This window comes from Vombatus ursinus, unplaced genomic scaffold (assembly GCF_900497805.2).
Source record: "Vombatus ursinus unplaced genomic scaffold, bare-nosed wombat genome assembly UNPS02014779.1, whole genome shotgun sequence".
NCBI classification, from domain to species: Eukaryota; Metazoa; Chordata; class Mammalia; order Diprotodontia; family Vombatidae; genus Vombatus; species Vombatus ursinus.
The window spans coordinates 22,200,007-22,215,084 of record NW_020954557.1 but is presented as its reverse complement, the minus strand read 5'-3'; the positions used below and the strand labels follow the sequence as shown (position 1 = coordinate 22,215,084).

General features: G+C 36.7%; 1 protein-coding gene across 1 annotated transcript in view; it reads left to right on the top strand.

Annotated features, from left to right (window-relative positions):
* Positions 1–15,078, top strand: part of MFSD6 (major facilitator superfamily domain containing 6) — a 95,770-nt gene that overhangs the window by 17,660 nt on the left and 63,032 nt on the right. The window contains exon 2 of the mRNA XM_027866132.1: positions 8,069–9,686. Coding sequence (XP_027721933.1) covers positions 8,122–9,686 — 1,565 coding nt within the window. The 5' untranslated portion in view covers positions 8,069–8,121. The remainder of the gene's footprint in view (positions 1–8,068; positions 9,687–15,078) is intronic.

The window sequence follows — 15,078 nt, the reverse complement described above, 5'->3', positions numbered from 1 at the left end:
AACAGCAGAACTTTCCAAAATAAAGTTGGTGGTTGATGAACTAGAAGGCTAGGATGTAGGAAGGGACATTGACATGTAAATTGAATTTCCTAAGTATGATGGCAGGAACAATTTATCCTGTATGTGTGTCATTTGTACATAGTTATTTCCATGTTATCTCTTTTAGATTGTGAACTCATTGAGAACAGAAGCTGTTTTTGCTTTACTTTGTACCCTAATGCTTAGTACAGTGCTAATAGGCACTTTTTAAATGCTTGCTGACCTGACTTGACTTGAGTTAGAGGATAAATTTGAACTCTATTGAGAAGGAAGGAGAAAATTGTCAGGGTTACTAGATGACAGTTGAACAAGAGTTGGGGTAATAAAAATGGATGGAGTGCACCTCTGTGGAAGAGAAATTGCTGAGTGAAAGTGATAAAGGGATAGCCTAGAAGTGGGAGGCAGGAGTGAAAATTATGCTTATTTCCCCTCCTGGCCTAGAGTTTCATGGGGCATGAGAAGAGGAGCACCTGGATTTGGAATGAATTGCTAGGCATGAAATTTCTAGTATATGAAGATTATGGAAAGAATGTGTAATGACTTAGGGTAAAGGGAAATTTGTTAACAATAATGCAAGTATTCTAAAGGTCTCAGTGGAACCCAGGGCAGAGGGCAGTATGAACTGCAATAGATCTTTTTACAGTAGCAGCATGTTATCCTGGAAAGAGTATTGTACTTAAATTCAGGAGAGGTCTGGAACTGGCAGTCATTAGATATGTAACTCCAGGAAAATCACCTAACCCTTGAAACTTTAGATTTCTCATCTGTAAAAATTGGAAACATTCTATAAAATGGGGATAATGTTCTCTCTGGGTTATTGTGAGGATTGATGAGATAATTTATGTAAATTGCTTTTCAGACTATAAAGGTCTCTATAAATGTCAGCTATTATGAAACTTCCTTCCCATATCTTTTTCTAATATGTAATCTATGTTTCATACCATGCCTTGCCCATTATGGGCACTGAAGGGATACTTGGTTTGATTCTGAATGGTCCTAGGCCCTCTTCGCCATAGCACCTAGCAGAGTTATATGAAGAGAGCCTAAAGGTCTGCTTGTTCCTAAGTTGCTCAGTGGTCTATCACAGAGACAGAAAGTCCTGCCCTTAGGTTATGATAGGATCTGGAAGGATCCCAGAGTTATAATGAAAATGTTACCTGAAATATTAATCTGTTAGTTCTTTAGCAAGAATTTATTTGTTAGGTTAACTCGTTTTCATAATGCATCTTGATGAGCAGAGTTTTGGTGAGAGCCTCAGAAACCACCAGTAGTTTGGGAGGTGAGGGGACTGTGAATTTGGACTTTTATTGCTGAAGTGAGAAACATTAAGTAGGCAGTATGAGTACCCTCAGCTCCTGTGGTTGTATATTCTCGCCCATGGGGAAACTTGCTGGGTCTACTTGAAAATTTGGCTTAGCACCAGCTTTGAAGGAGCCATGTCAAGATGACCTAGAAGGAAGACTGAAGATTCTGTGATATATTCTCCACATGCCCTTCTAGTGGGAGACAACTTGTACCCTGATCAGTATGTGCCTTATCCCTCTTGCAGTATGAGTGTCTGGTGTAATTCCAACCTCATCCTTTTTTGTTACATTGGCTCCATGCCTGACAGCCACTAAAGCTGTCATTACTGCAAGAAAATCTATTAGACCGGACAGCATGAAGATCTGTGTCCCTGAAGAACGCTTTATTTTGGAACGTTCTGTTGCTTCCTGAGAGGTAGTATGGTGGTAGTGGAAAGAATGCTGGTCTTATGGATGAGGAGAGCTGGAATTCATATCTCATCTCTTCATATAAGTAGCTGCATGACCTGGGGCAAGTCAGTTTGTCTCTCTAAGCCTCAGTTTCTTCATGTATAACATGGGGATAAATAATTGCAGTGCTTATCTCAAAGGGTTGTCAAAAAGCTTCAATGAGATAAAGTGGTCAAAAAACTTTGTAAACTTCAAGAGCTCTATAAATGTCAGCTGGGATGGCTGTTACTGGGACTTGAAAATGAATTTATGAGAAGGCAGCAGGGAATGAACTCAAGGTAACATCTACAAAGACTTGTGGAGGAGTTTTAATTTATGTCTGCATTTTATAAGAAAGGGTAGCATTAGTAATAATTATGCTTTGCTCTCATAAGCCAAAAAAACCCCACAGGGTTTATTCATTCACAGTTGAAGCATTTATTAAGTGCCTAGTGTGTGCCAGGCATTGTATTAGATGTCATCATCTAGTCCATACCTTCAAGAAGCTTACAGTCTATTGGATGGGAACAACATGTACACACAAAAAAAGCAGATCTAGAATATATGCTAAATAAATATGAGGTGATTACAGTGAGGGAGGAGAACTAACAATTGGAGGAATTGTGTAGGATAGGCGTGATGTAGGAAGTGAAATTTGTACTGAGCCTTGAATGAAACTAGAAATTCTCTGAGGCAGAGGTGAGGAGGAAGAGATTCCAGGTCCATAGGGGCACAGCATATGCAGAAGCACAGAGGTCAGCAAGAAATCTTGTGAAGTATACCGGTTTGACCAGAACATTAAGTGAACATAAAGGACAGTGATGTGAAGTCAGCCTGCAAAGGTAGACTGGAGCTTGTGAGAGCTTTAAATATTTTTCCCAGTAGGGCTTGTATTTTACCCAAGAGGCAATAAGGAGTCATTGGAACGTGAGCTGGAGAGTAACAGAGTCAGACCTGTTAGCCTAAGAAGGTCTTCTAGACCAGAGATTCTCAAACTCTTTCATCTCAGGAGCTCTTTGTACTCTTAAAAATTACTGAGGACCTCAAAGAACTTTTATCTATCAAAGTTATATTTATTGATATTTATCATATTAAAATTTAAAACTGATAAATTTTTAAAATATTTGTTCATTTAAAAAATATTACATGTTAAGACAAATAGCATTTTTATTTTTAATATTTTAATGAAAAATATGGTTTTCAAAACAAAAAATTAGAATAATGACATTATTTTATGTATTTTTGTAAATCTCTTTAGTATCAGATTTAATAGAAGACTGCTAGCTGATTCTTCTATCTGCTCTGCATTCACTTTGCTGCTATGTGTTGTTTTGATTGAAGTATATGTAGAAAATCTGGCCTCACACCAACAGGTAACTGGGAAAAAAGAAAAAGAAGGATTTTAGTAGGCAAATACGGCCGTAGTGTTATGATGAAAGTAGTTTTGACCTCATGGATTTCTGAAAAGGTCTCGGGGACCTTTAGGGGTTAATAGACCACATTTTTGAGAACAGTTGTTTTAAGCCACTTCAAGGAGTTCAGGAAGCACTTTTCTTAGTCTTTTATCCATGGGCAGAAGCATGGTTACATCGATAAGTAGGGAGGTACTGAGAAGCTCTCTTTTCCAGATGGTTGTTTCTCAGCCCTACTTGTCAAAAATAGTTGTTTAAAAATATGTTGCAATTAGGCTTGCACAAGATATTATTACATTTGCAAGTGTAACCTAAGGAAAATATTACTAAACAATTATAGTTTATTTTTCTTTTGAATCTATTTTCAAATGCTTTTCATTACATGCCTCTGGGGGAAAGACAAGAAATGTTAGGGGCAACTTTGATTTAAATGCATAATGAAGAAAGCTATCAATTTTTCCAGGAAACATTTCATTGCCGGCCATTAATAATTCAGAATATACCTGCTGTTTATGCAACTCATGGTGGGGATTAGTAGTATATATAAACAGGTTCTAAAAGAGGTTGTGTTATGTTTTCTCTGTGATGATGTTGATAATTACTTTGACTTGTAATTTTGTCAGAATGAAAACTACCTCTGTTGACATAGATCTCTTACATGCCTCAGTAGATAGATGGTCTGCATGAATTACTGGGGACCCCAAAAATTCATTCCTTATCTAGTAGCTAGGAGCCAAAACAATACATAATCTAGTAGCTGGTGAGAATGATAATAAATGACATTTACATAGTATGTTAAGGTTTACAAAGCACTAAGGTTCTCCTTCAGTTTCTTCATCATGGCATGGAGATGAAGCAATTGAAGGAGAACCTTAGTGGAAAGATGTTGATTAACATCTTTATAGAAAATATAAGTGAGAATTTTAAATTTTTTAATGAAGTAAATAAATATTAGGAAAAGTAGTGTGGAAGTACAGATGTGTCAAACTCCAGACCAGCAAAACTCCGGAGTGGGGGTGTGAACCAGATTAAAATGTAACAGGGATAGGTTTAACAGAATAGTGGGGCAGCGAGGTGGTGCAGTGGATAGAGCACTGGCCCTGAAGTCAGAAGAACCTGAGTTCAAATCCAGCCTCAGACCAAACACTTTAACATTTACTAGCTATGTGACCATGGGCAAGTCACTTAGCCCCAATTGCCTAAAAAAAAAATACAATACAACACAGATAATGTTAATTTGTGATTTTCTAAGTCTATATGCTGCCTCAGGGATTCTTTTCTCTATGAATATAGAAAAGCACCACTGCTCTAGGCAATTAACATCAGATATTCTTGTTTGGTGGGTGCTAAAATGAACATTTCTTCCAGCCTTGTAAAACAAATTAAACACTTCTATTAGTCTACAAAGATGTTTTAAACCAATTTTTCAACTTGTACCAATGAAACAGTGATGAGGCACTTAATGAAGCCAGTGTGCTTCAGGTGATTAAAATTCATATTTTTCCATAACTCTAAACCATGACATTGCTTTGAAAACTTTTATCTACAAGATGGTCAAAGTAGAAATTGCAAAATTCAGATTCATGCCAATAATCTGATGGTTTTTTTGGAAAAAAATAATTTATGTATGAAATTTTTTTCATGTTACTTATTATTTTCTTCATCGATGGCATTTTTCCTTTTCTAAACTAAGCTGGTGTTTTATAGGAGTCTTAGTTTATTTCTGTTCTTGAACCTGTTTCAGTAGTTTTGATTAATTTTGTTAATTTCCTCAAGTGTTTTGGGACTTCTTGACAGGGACCTAAATATTACTTGAAAATATTGAGTCAAAGGCTCTTTGTAGCCAGTTAGGTCAAAATCCTAATTGTAAGTAGTAGAGAAAATGACTTTGTGAGCTGATAGGAGCAATTCTTGAATAGTTAGCTCAATTTTGCTTATTCTAAACGTTTGAAATTATGTTGTACTTCAATTTTTGCCAAGACAGGAGGAAACTTGTGATGAATCACATGAATTCATATGATAGAAAGGCAGTTGGCCAGGAAAAATGATTTTTATCAAAGATCAAGTCGACATCCTGTTGAAAGACATGTTCTCCACTTGATAATTAGAGGCTCAGCATACATTTCTTTTAGCATCTGAGTATCAATTGCTTATTGACTTGGGTCCTTAAGAGATAGGTAGTGTCTATTCCTCTGCCTTCTGCTAAGACTCAGAAGTTGATGGGTATGAGCATGTAGAGCTGAGTAAGGTAACTGAAAAGGGGGTAATAATGGCTATATGGTAACCAAGTAACTTCATGAAAAACATCAGAACTCTAATCATTGCCATGACCAGTCTTGGCTCTAGACACTGAAACAGAATTCTGTTTCAACCAGAGATGTGAACTACAGGTACAGAATGGGACACACTGTGTCTGCCAATTTGTTGGTTTGTTTCACTAAATTACGCTTCTTTGTCACAAGGGGTGGAACAGAGGATCATTAGGAAGTGACAGGTGTTTTAAAAAAACATAAATGTTTATTTTAAAATGTTTAAATTAATGAAGGTAGAAAAATATTGGTAGCTAATTTTGATTTTTAAAATAATGTTTTATATGACTGTGATTAAAAAAGAACAAAGCAAAGGCAGAGAGGTTGAAGCTCAGCATTAAATTCTGTGAGGAGGTTAATCTTTAAGGCAGAAAAGAGAATATTTGTTCTTTCCTGAGGTCAAAATTGAACTGGGGGTGTTTTGCACAAGCTGTGATCACTGAGACAGGTAAAGGCAGTTGTTAAGAAGGAAAATTCAAGTAAATCCTGCAGGATTAGTTTTTACAACATGAGATCTGTTTAACAGTAAGATTCTGGTATTTCCAGATTACCTCTTGCCTGCTTTTGGGTAAAAGTGAAATGTTACAGTTTTTAACATCTTCTGTATAAAATTTTAGCTTAATGTTTTTGTGATAATAGTTTATAAATGAATGGAAAACTGGTGGAAATACATACATTCCTACTAGCCAGTGTGAATGTGTGCAATGCCTATTCCTCCATGCTAGAAATGACCTGTCATCTACAAAATTGTCTACCTCTCTCTTCTATTTAGAAAGATTTTTAGGATAAAAAGAGTAGTGATTAAGGTTCCAGCAAATGTTAAGAAAAAAATTGTAGCTGATAGAAAGCAGCTCGTGGGCTGTTGCCGAAATTTGGGAGTGGGGTAGGTGTAGAGTATGAAATATCTTAGACTTATTATTGTGTGTCTCTGACAAATACCAGTAGCTGTTTCTGGTAGTTGTTTTGGGAGTGCAAAGTATTGATAATTACTAGCTTTCTATGCTTCCCACCTTGGTCTTATTTTTTTTTACTTAAACTTAATAATAATAACAAACATTTATATGGCATTTTAAGGTTAGCAAAGCATTTTACATGTTTTCTCATTTGACCCTCACAACAACCCTGTGGGATGGGCACTATATTCCTATTTTATAGATGAGGAAACTGAGCCTGAAGGAGGTTAAGTGACTTACCGAGGGTGACAGAGCTAGTACATGTCTGAGGCCAGATTTGAATTCAGGTCTATCCTGTCTCCAGTTCCAGCACTCTGCACAGCACTCTTAACAGCCTGTCAGTGCTGTAAATCAGTCCATGAACATAGTAAAGAAGTTTGACCATTCTGTCATGCATGTAAGAAAAGTGAGGAAGGCTGGTAGCTTGGGTGGTAACTGGCACTGTTGTTTCAGCTTCTCAGAAGACCTTTTTAATATTTCTAATCCAATAACACAATGAAATATCTTGACTCTAAAAGATGATTCCCAATACACATGTAGTCTACCAACATAGTGGTGTTTAAAATGAACTACTATAAATGCAAGATGTATTGCCAGTATCCCTAATTGCAAGTACTGTGTGATGTTTTGTCTCCAGAAAAGGACCGGATGTGTAGACAGCGAGGTAGTGAAGAGGATAGAGTACTGAACAGCATCAGGAAGACCTAAGTGTGATCCTGCTTCATAAACTTACTAGTTCTGTGACCCTGGAGCAGTCACTTAACCTCTCAGTCTCAGTTTCCTGATCTGTAAAATGGGATAATAATAGCACTTGCTTCGTGGGGTTGTGTTTAAGCTCAAATGAGATAATATATGTAAAGTGCTTTGAGACTTTAAAGCAGTGTATAAATGATTGTTGTTATTGTTGTTGTGTTATGTAATCCAAACAGTGGAATCAGCTTTTCCTTCCTTATAAGTACTTTTTTGTTATGAGTATAGTATGGCTTAGGCAGCTTCTCTTGCCCATTAAGTTGTGGTTTTTGCTTTGTTTATTTGTTGGAAAGCCATGTGATGTTTATTCTTTACTAGGAACTGAATGGATAGCTCTCTTAATCTTTCTTTATAATATCAGCCTTCAGAATCTTAACAAAATAATATTCATGCAAGTCAAGATGTCACCCTGATGATGTCATTGATCCTCTTTGAGAGTGAAGGATAAAAAACAACAGCTTTCATAAATGAGAGGCAACCAGAAGTCTGATTTTAAAAAAAAATTATATTCCCTCTAGTATGTTTTATTATAGATGAATCCCTAGAAATTCTGTATTTTTTGTAGGAATTAGTGAAAAGATTGAAGATTAATTAGTTAGTTATAAAATTTAGATTGAAAAGTATCATTTGTCAAGATAATACTGAATTATGGTTAGAGCATTTTCCTTTTTGAAACTATTTTTAATTGCTTCAGTGTTTTCTTGCCTCATAGGAACATGATTCAAATTGGTTAATAAAACATCTCTTCTCCCATAGGTACTCTTTATTGGATATGACATAAAACTCCTCAGTTGGCTGTAAGCCTAATAAAGCAGAATCAGTTTTAGTATCAAAACTGTCATTTCTAAATATATATATTTTTTCCTTTACAGATCAACTAGAATAATTTTGAAAATTAGCAACTTTCTGATGTTTATAGCAAACCATGGCGACTGATGATAAAGTTGCCATTTTGACTGATGATGAAGAGGAGCAGAAGAGAAAGTATGTGCTTGCTGATCCTTTTAATGGTATTTCCAGGGAACCAGACCAGCAACCTGCAAATGAAACCCCCTCCTCAACAGAGACTTCCACTATCCCAGAAGAAGAAATAGACTGGATTGAAAAACACTGTGTTAAAATAAACAATGATCTTCTTATTTCAAAGGTCTTTTATTTTTTCTTTTACTCTGCATATGGCTCTCTTTATCCACTTTTACCTGTGTACTATAAACAGCTGGGCATGTCACCCAGTCAGAGTGGACTATTAGTGGGCATTAGATATTTCATCGAATTCTGCAGTGCTCCCTTTTGGGGTGTAGTTGCTGACCGCTTTAGGAAGGGTAAAATTGTCCTCCTCTTTTCACTTTTATGTTGGGTTTCATTCAATCTTGGCATAGGATTTGTCAAACCAGCTACCTTGAGATGTGTACCAAAGATCCCACCTACAGTGCATCCAACTAATGGGAGCCATCTTTTAACTACAATTCCACCAAATTCTTCAGTCATCCCTCCCCTTACCATAGACCATGCCACACCACCAAAAACTCTGAAGAAAAGGAATTCACCTGCCGATTTGATGTTAGAAAAGGAATTAACCAGCTCCGAACTCGTATCTCCTTCCCCAGCTGATGACACAGCAGTTATATCTACTGTTCATTCTCCAACTGCTCCAAGTACTAATAGTTCTATGCTCTTAATCCAGAACATAAGCACCACAGGGACTCCAGTTATAGCTGGGAATATCACCAAAGTGACGGCCACCCCTTCTCTCACCACCAAAGTATCACCGTTGGACCAGCGTATTCTTGTTTATGATCAACAAGAGGTGGAAGCGATATTTCTGGTGATCCTGTTGGTCGTCATCATAGGAGAGTTTTTCAGTGCATCCTCCGTCACCATTGTGGACACAGTCACACTACAGTATCTGGGAAAACACCGGGATCGATATGGATTACAACGCATGTGGGGTTCTCTGGGCTGGGGATTGGCCATGCTCTCAGTGGGTATAGGTATCGATTACACTCACATAGATGTTCTCATTGATGGTCAAGGATGTAAGCCCCCTGAATACAGGAACTACCAGATAGTCTTCATCGTTTTTGGGGTCCTGATGACTATGGCTTTAATAGTGGCTACTCAGTTCCGGTTCCGTTATAGCCATTTCAAAGGCAATAACAACAAAGGGAAAGAGATGGAAATCCCTCAGGTGGAAAGAAACAATTCCACTGAATCCTCTGAAGACACACCAACCAGCTCTAGTCAGTCACAAGCATTCAGTTTTTGGGACCTGATTAAGCTGCTTTGCAGTGTACAGTATGGCTCTGTGTTGTTTGTGGCATGGTTTATGGGTTTTGGCTATGGATTTGTATTCACCTTCCTTTACTGGCATCTGGAAGACCTCAATGGCACAACAACCCTGTTTGGTGTCTGCTCCGTCTTGAGCCACGTTTCTGAACTGACTGCTTATTTCTTTAGTCACAAGCTTATTGAACTCATTGGCCACATCAGGTAAGAAAAATAATATTTTTCATTGCTGTCACCTGGTTGAATTAAGTTCCTATTTTATGTTATATTGGGAATAAATTCATGATCATATTACTTATGCTGTGGGGGGAAATTAGAGTATCTCTTGCTCAACTTCGTATTGATTGTTGTTTTTGTTTTTGTTTTTGTTTTTGTTTTTAAAGAAAAAGACCAGTTGTCCATTTAGACTGGGATTCTTTACCTGAGGTCCATGGACGTCTTCCTATTACCATGGTTAGATTTCAGGGAGAGTCTATGATCTTGGATGATAAAAAAAAAAGTCACATCTTTATTTTTACTAACCTTTAGTTTCCTTTGAAATCCTATGTATTTTATTTTATGCTTTTAAAAACATTATTCTGAGAAGGGTTCCACAGGCTTCAACAGACTGATGAAGGGTTTGCTGATTAAAAATAAAAAAGTTTAAGAACATCTTATCTAGACTGTAGAGAAGATTTCCCCAGAAGGCTGCAAATTCCTTACCACTTGTTACCTGCAAGAATTGATTTGTCTTATGTAAAATGCTTTAGTTACTATGTCCAGTATATTATAATGCAGACATGGCAGCTAATGGGATTTTTTTGAGTCAGGTCAAGTGAGTCAAATTTCTCATATTTCACTTATGCCTGCTATAGTACTTGAAAGTAATCTATAATAATGGCAGTTACATTCAACAAGGATTTTGTACTATCACAATCCTTTTTCACAGTGCTTATGTTAAGAAGAATCTTGCAGAATCCTTTTCCTTTTTTAAAAAATGAGTCTGTGAATTGGGGACTGGGAAATATACCTTTAGCTGACAGGAAAACAGAGAAAATCTATTCCCCCTTCACCATTAACTCCCTGCCCACTCACTCTCTCTCTCTTTTAAGATCCTTAAATGATACAGTATTTACTAGGCTGCCAAAGTACCTTGTCTTCTTGAGCCTCTGATGTTTGCATGAAGCTGAGTCAAGTTTACCACCCTTTAAAAATCTCTCTGTCCTTGTGTTCCCTGAAAAACGGAGCCTGTGTATTTTATAAGATTCTGTACCGAAAAGAGAAGAATCAGTATCTGAAATGATGCTCCAGACAAAGTCAGCATAACAGATATATGTAGCCTTCTTATACATAAAGTAGATGAGTGGTGTGTGTGTGTGTGTGTGTGTAGTTCACATGTATCACTTTAAATATTAGGTTTTTTTGGACTGGCAGCTCTTTGAGAGCAAGGACTGTTTTTTTTACCATTTTTTGAATCCCCAGGACTTAGCACAGTGGCAGGCACATAGCAGATGTTTAATAAATGCTTGTTGACTTGGAAAAGGGAAATTTTAAAATGGAAATATGACAGTTTTAGCTCTTTTCCCTTCTCTTAAAAAATGTGAGCCCAGTGATGGTAGGGAGAAATTATTATTGAATTCTTCTTTTTGCTTGCTGGGTATATGTTCACCCCTTTAGCCCTTCCTATGGTATCCATACTCTCCTGCCCCTCCAGTTTTTGGTTCCTTCACTTTTACTAAAAGGAGGCCAAAACCAACTTACTTGTTGTTTTCATTGCTTTGGTCTACTTTGTTAAAATAGAACTAGGTTGACTGATTCATTGAGACGTTGCGTGGTTAAAGTCATATAGAACAGAGATATCAAACACAAGCACTGCCTGAACCAGATTAAAATGTACTTGGGAATTATTTAACAAAATAAATAAAAGTACAACAAGACATAGATATCATTACATTTTGTCCCCACAGGGATACATATATGTGCATTAGTGAGCCCCATTTCTTTTTAAGTTTGACACCACTGATACAGAGTTCCACAGCTGTAATTAGGGAGATCTGAGTTTAAATCCTGACTCTGATACTTATTAGCTCAGTGACCCCGAACAAGTCACATTAACTTGTCTGGGCTTCGGTTTCTTCATTTGTAAAATGAGGTGGTTGTACTTGAAGGACTCCAAGACTCCTTGGGCAGACTCCTTGGGCAGCTAGGCTATAGGGGGATGAATTGCTGGACCTGGAGTCAGGAAGTTCAGATCTGGCCTCAGATACTACCTGTGTGACTCAAGTCACTTAACCTTGTTTGCCTCAATTTCTTCATCTATAAAATGAGCTGGAGAAGAAAATGCAAACCATTCCGGTATCTTTGCCAAGAAAACCTCAAAAGGGCTCACAAAGAGTCGAGCATGACTAAAAACAGCTAAGCAATAACAAAGACCCAGCAAAAGGATCCTATAATCTCTTTGCTGTGACTCATGAAAACTACCTTATGATTGAAGTTATCTGGTACTTCCTGCTTCATTTCTTCAAGCCACATTTACCTGCTCAGAGCTATATAGATGGGTATGGGAAGGTCCAGACATCACTATTTTTAGTAGGTGCTCAGGGGTAGACTGAAGGGAATTCCTCGATATCACTTAGTCCAACAACACCATTTATGAGGGGTATAGAGCACTCTCTATGTACACTGAAAGTCCCATCAATAAGCATTTATTAAGTATCTACTGTGTGCCATGCTCCATGCTAAGCGCTGAAGAAATAAATAAAGGCAAAAAACAATCCTTGATCTCAAAAAGGAATCAGTCGTGTGTGTGTGTGTGTGTGTGTGTGTGTGTGTGTGTGTGTGTGTGTGTGTGTGTACATGATAAATTGGAGGTGATCTCAGAGAAAAGGCATTAGCATTACGGGAGGTTAGAAAAGCTTCTTGCAGAAGGTGAGATTTTTAACTGACACTTGAAGGAAGCCAAGGAAGGCAGGAGGTGAAGATAAAGGAGGACATTACAGGGATGAGGGATAGCTGGTGAAAATGAATGAAGTGGGGAGATGAGTATCTTGTGTGAGGAAACAAGGAGGCCAGTGAAAGAAAAGTTGAAGTAATCTGCTTCTCATATGCAAACAAAAAAAAAGATTCTTGTCATCTTTTGTGGAGTGAGAGGCGCTAGAGTGGAAATTTAATTGTAAAATTATCACTAGGCTTATACTATTTTTAAACATTTGTATCACTAATAGAACTTAAAACTGTTATTTTGATTTCTTTACTGGTGGTTTATTAGAATGAAATTATAATACCTTGTTTTATCAATCTCAAGAAAAACAAACACAATAGAGAATAAATTCCCAGCAATAAGTTTAAAATTCAAGCTATTCTAAATAGGGAAAATAAACTTTTAAAAAATGATAATAGTAACAATTTGTTTCATGTCCCTTCCTACCTTTTTTCTGTCTGAATACTTAGAAGGTTTTGGCATTGTTACTTTTGGTACATAGTGTCATCAATGTATATATTGTTTTTAAAATTCTTCTTTCTTTCCTTTGTGTCACATTGTATAAATCTTTCTTTTTTGTGTGTGTACATCTTTGTTTTTTTATGGCACAATGATATTTCATTATATTAATACTATAATTTAGTCATTCTCAATTATTGGATATATACTGGTCATTTCCAGTTTTTGATACTATAAATAAAGCAGTTATGCATATTTTATATACATAGGTCTTTTTCTTTTAATAACATCCTTTGCACAGAACCCTAGCTGTGGACCTCTAGTTAGAGGTTATAATTTTGTATCCTGCTAGATTTTTCTCCAAAACAATTTTGTTGATTTGACCTCTGCCAACAGTGAAATAAATTGCCTTTTACTCCACAGCCCTAATCAACATCAAATTTTGTAGTTTTAAACCTTTTTTTTTAAATTTGGTGGATTAAAGTTATATTTTGGAGATGCTTTGAAGGTCAATTCTTTAATCATTAGAGTTTGAATAATTTTAAAATGATCATTAACAATGTTTTTTTAATAGCTTGTGACAATTTGACTGCAATGGAATAGATATTATCCTAGCAATTTTTTGTGGGGTGGGTTAGGCAGTGGGGTTAAGTGACTTGCCTAGGGTCACACAGCTAGTAAGTGTTATATGTCTGAAGCTGGATTTGAACTCAGGTCCTCCTGAATCCAAGACTGGTACTCTATCCACTGCGCCACCTAGCTGCCGTGTATCCTAGCAATTTTTATCAGATGTACTTACCACAAAGTTCCCCCTCCCACCATCTATTTTTTTCTTTTTCCTTTCAGGTGCATTGCTTTTTGTTGAGTAAAATCTTTTTATTTGTTATATAACCAAATCCATTAGTTTTTTCTCTAATAATTTCTTGTGGACAGTAGAAAATAAGTCTATTGAATAATTAAAATCTATTGTTTCCTTTTTTCCTAATTTTTTATGCTATTATGTTTGTATAAATTCTCTAATTGGAATTTTTCCAGTATATGGTATGCAATATGTATCTAAATTCAGTTTTAGCATACTTCTAGTGAGTTTGCTCAATTTTTATTGACTGTTTCCTTTAGGCAATATTTTACAATCTTTGGTTTATCAAACAGTGTCTTGTATATTTTTGGTGTTACTTCTGGATTCTCTCTCATGTTCTCTTGATTTAGTTTCCCTATTTTGGATAGGGAGCTGTCCTCAGAATCAGAAAGACCATAGTTCAGGTTCTCTCTCAGATACAAATTGGGTGTGGGACCCTGGGCTAGGGACTTTAACTTGGCATTATCTCCCTCCTCATCTCTACCTCTTGGCTTCCATGGCTTATTTCAGGTCCCAGATAAAACCCTCCCTCCTGCCAGATGCCTTTCCAGATCCCTTTTAATGCTGGTGACTGTCCCTTGTTAATCAACTCCGGTTTATCCTGTCCGTATCTTGTTTGTATGTAGTTGTTTGCATGTTGTCTCACCCATTAGACTGTGAACCCCTTGAGAGTAGAAACTGTTTTTGCCTTTCTTTGGATCCCTGGTGCTTAGCCAGTGCCTGGTGTATACATGGTAGGTGCTTCATAAGTGCTTCTTGACTTGACTTCTCAGGGCCCAGGCAATTCTCTAAGAATGTAAGTTTCAGAGAAGTGCTGATCTATACCAGTAGAGGAAGTTTGTGAGTTTGACATCTCAACACTGATGAAGTCACAGGTTCGGTTTAGAGAAAGAAAGAAATTGGTTTTTATATTTTCTGTTTTTATTTTGAAATTTGGCAGGGCAAGCCTCTCTTCATCAGTTTCTTCTCTTTTTTTTGTTTCCTTCTTTCTTTTTTTTTTGATTCAGTTGTTGTTAAGTGACTTGCCTAGGGTCACATAGTTAGTAAGTGTCTGAAGCCAAATTTGAGCTCAGGTCCTCCTGACTCCAGGGTCAGTTATCTTTTAATGGTGCCACCTAGCTATCCCTTCATCATTTTTTTCTAATTAATTCCCTTTTATCTGATTATCCTTTCTTTTTTATATCAATTTTGTTATTTCTTAATTTTCTAAAGTAGCCTACCCATTAGACTTTGGGTTTTATTTTATTAACTTTGGAAGTATTAACATTTTTGCTATCTAGATATTAGCTTAACCTAAGTGTGGACTGTAGATATCCCTC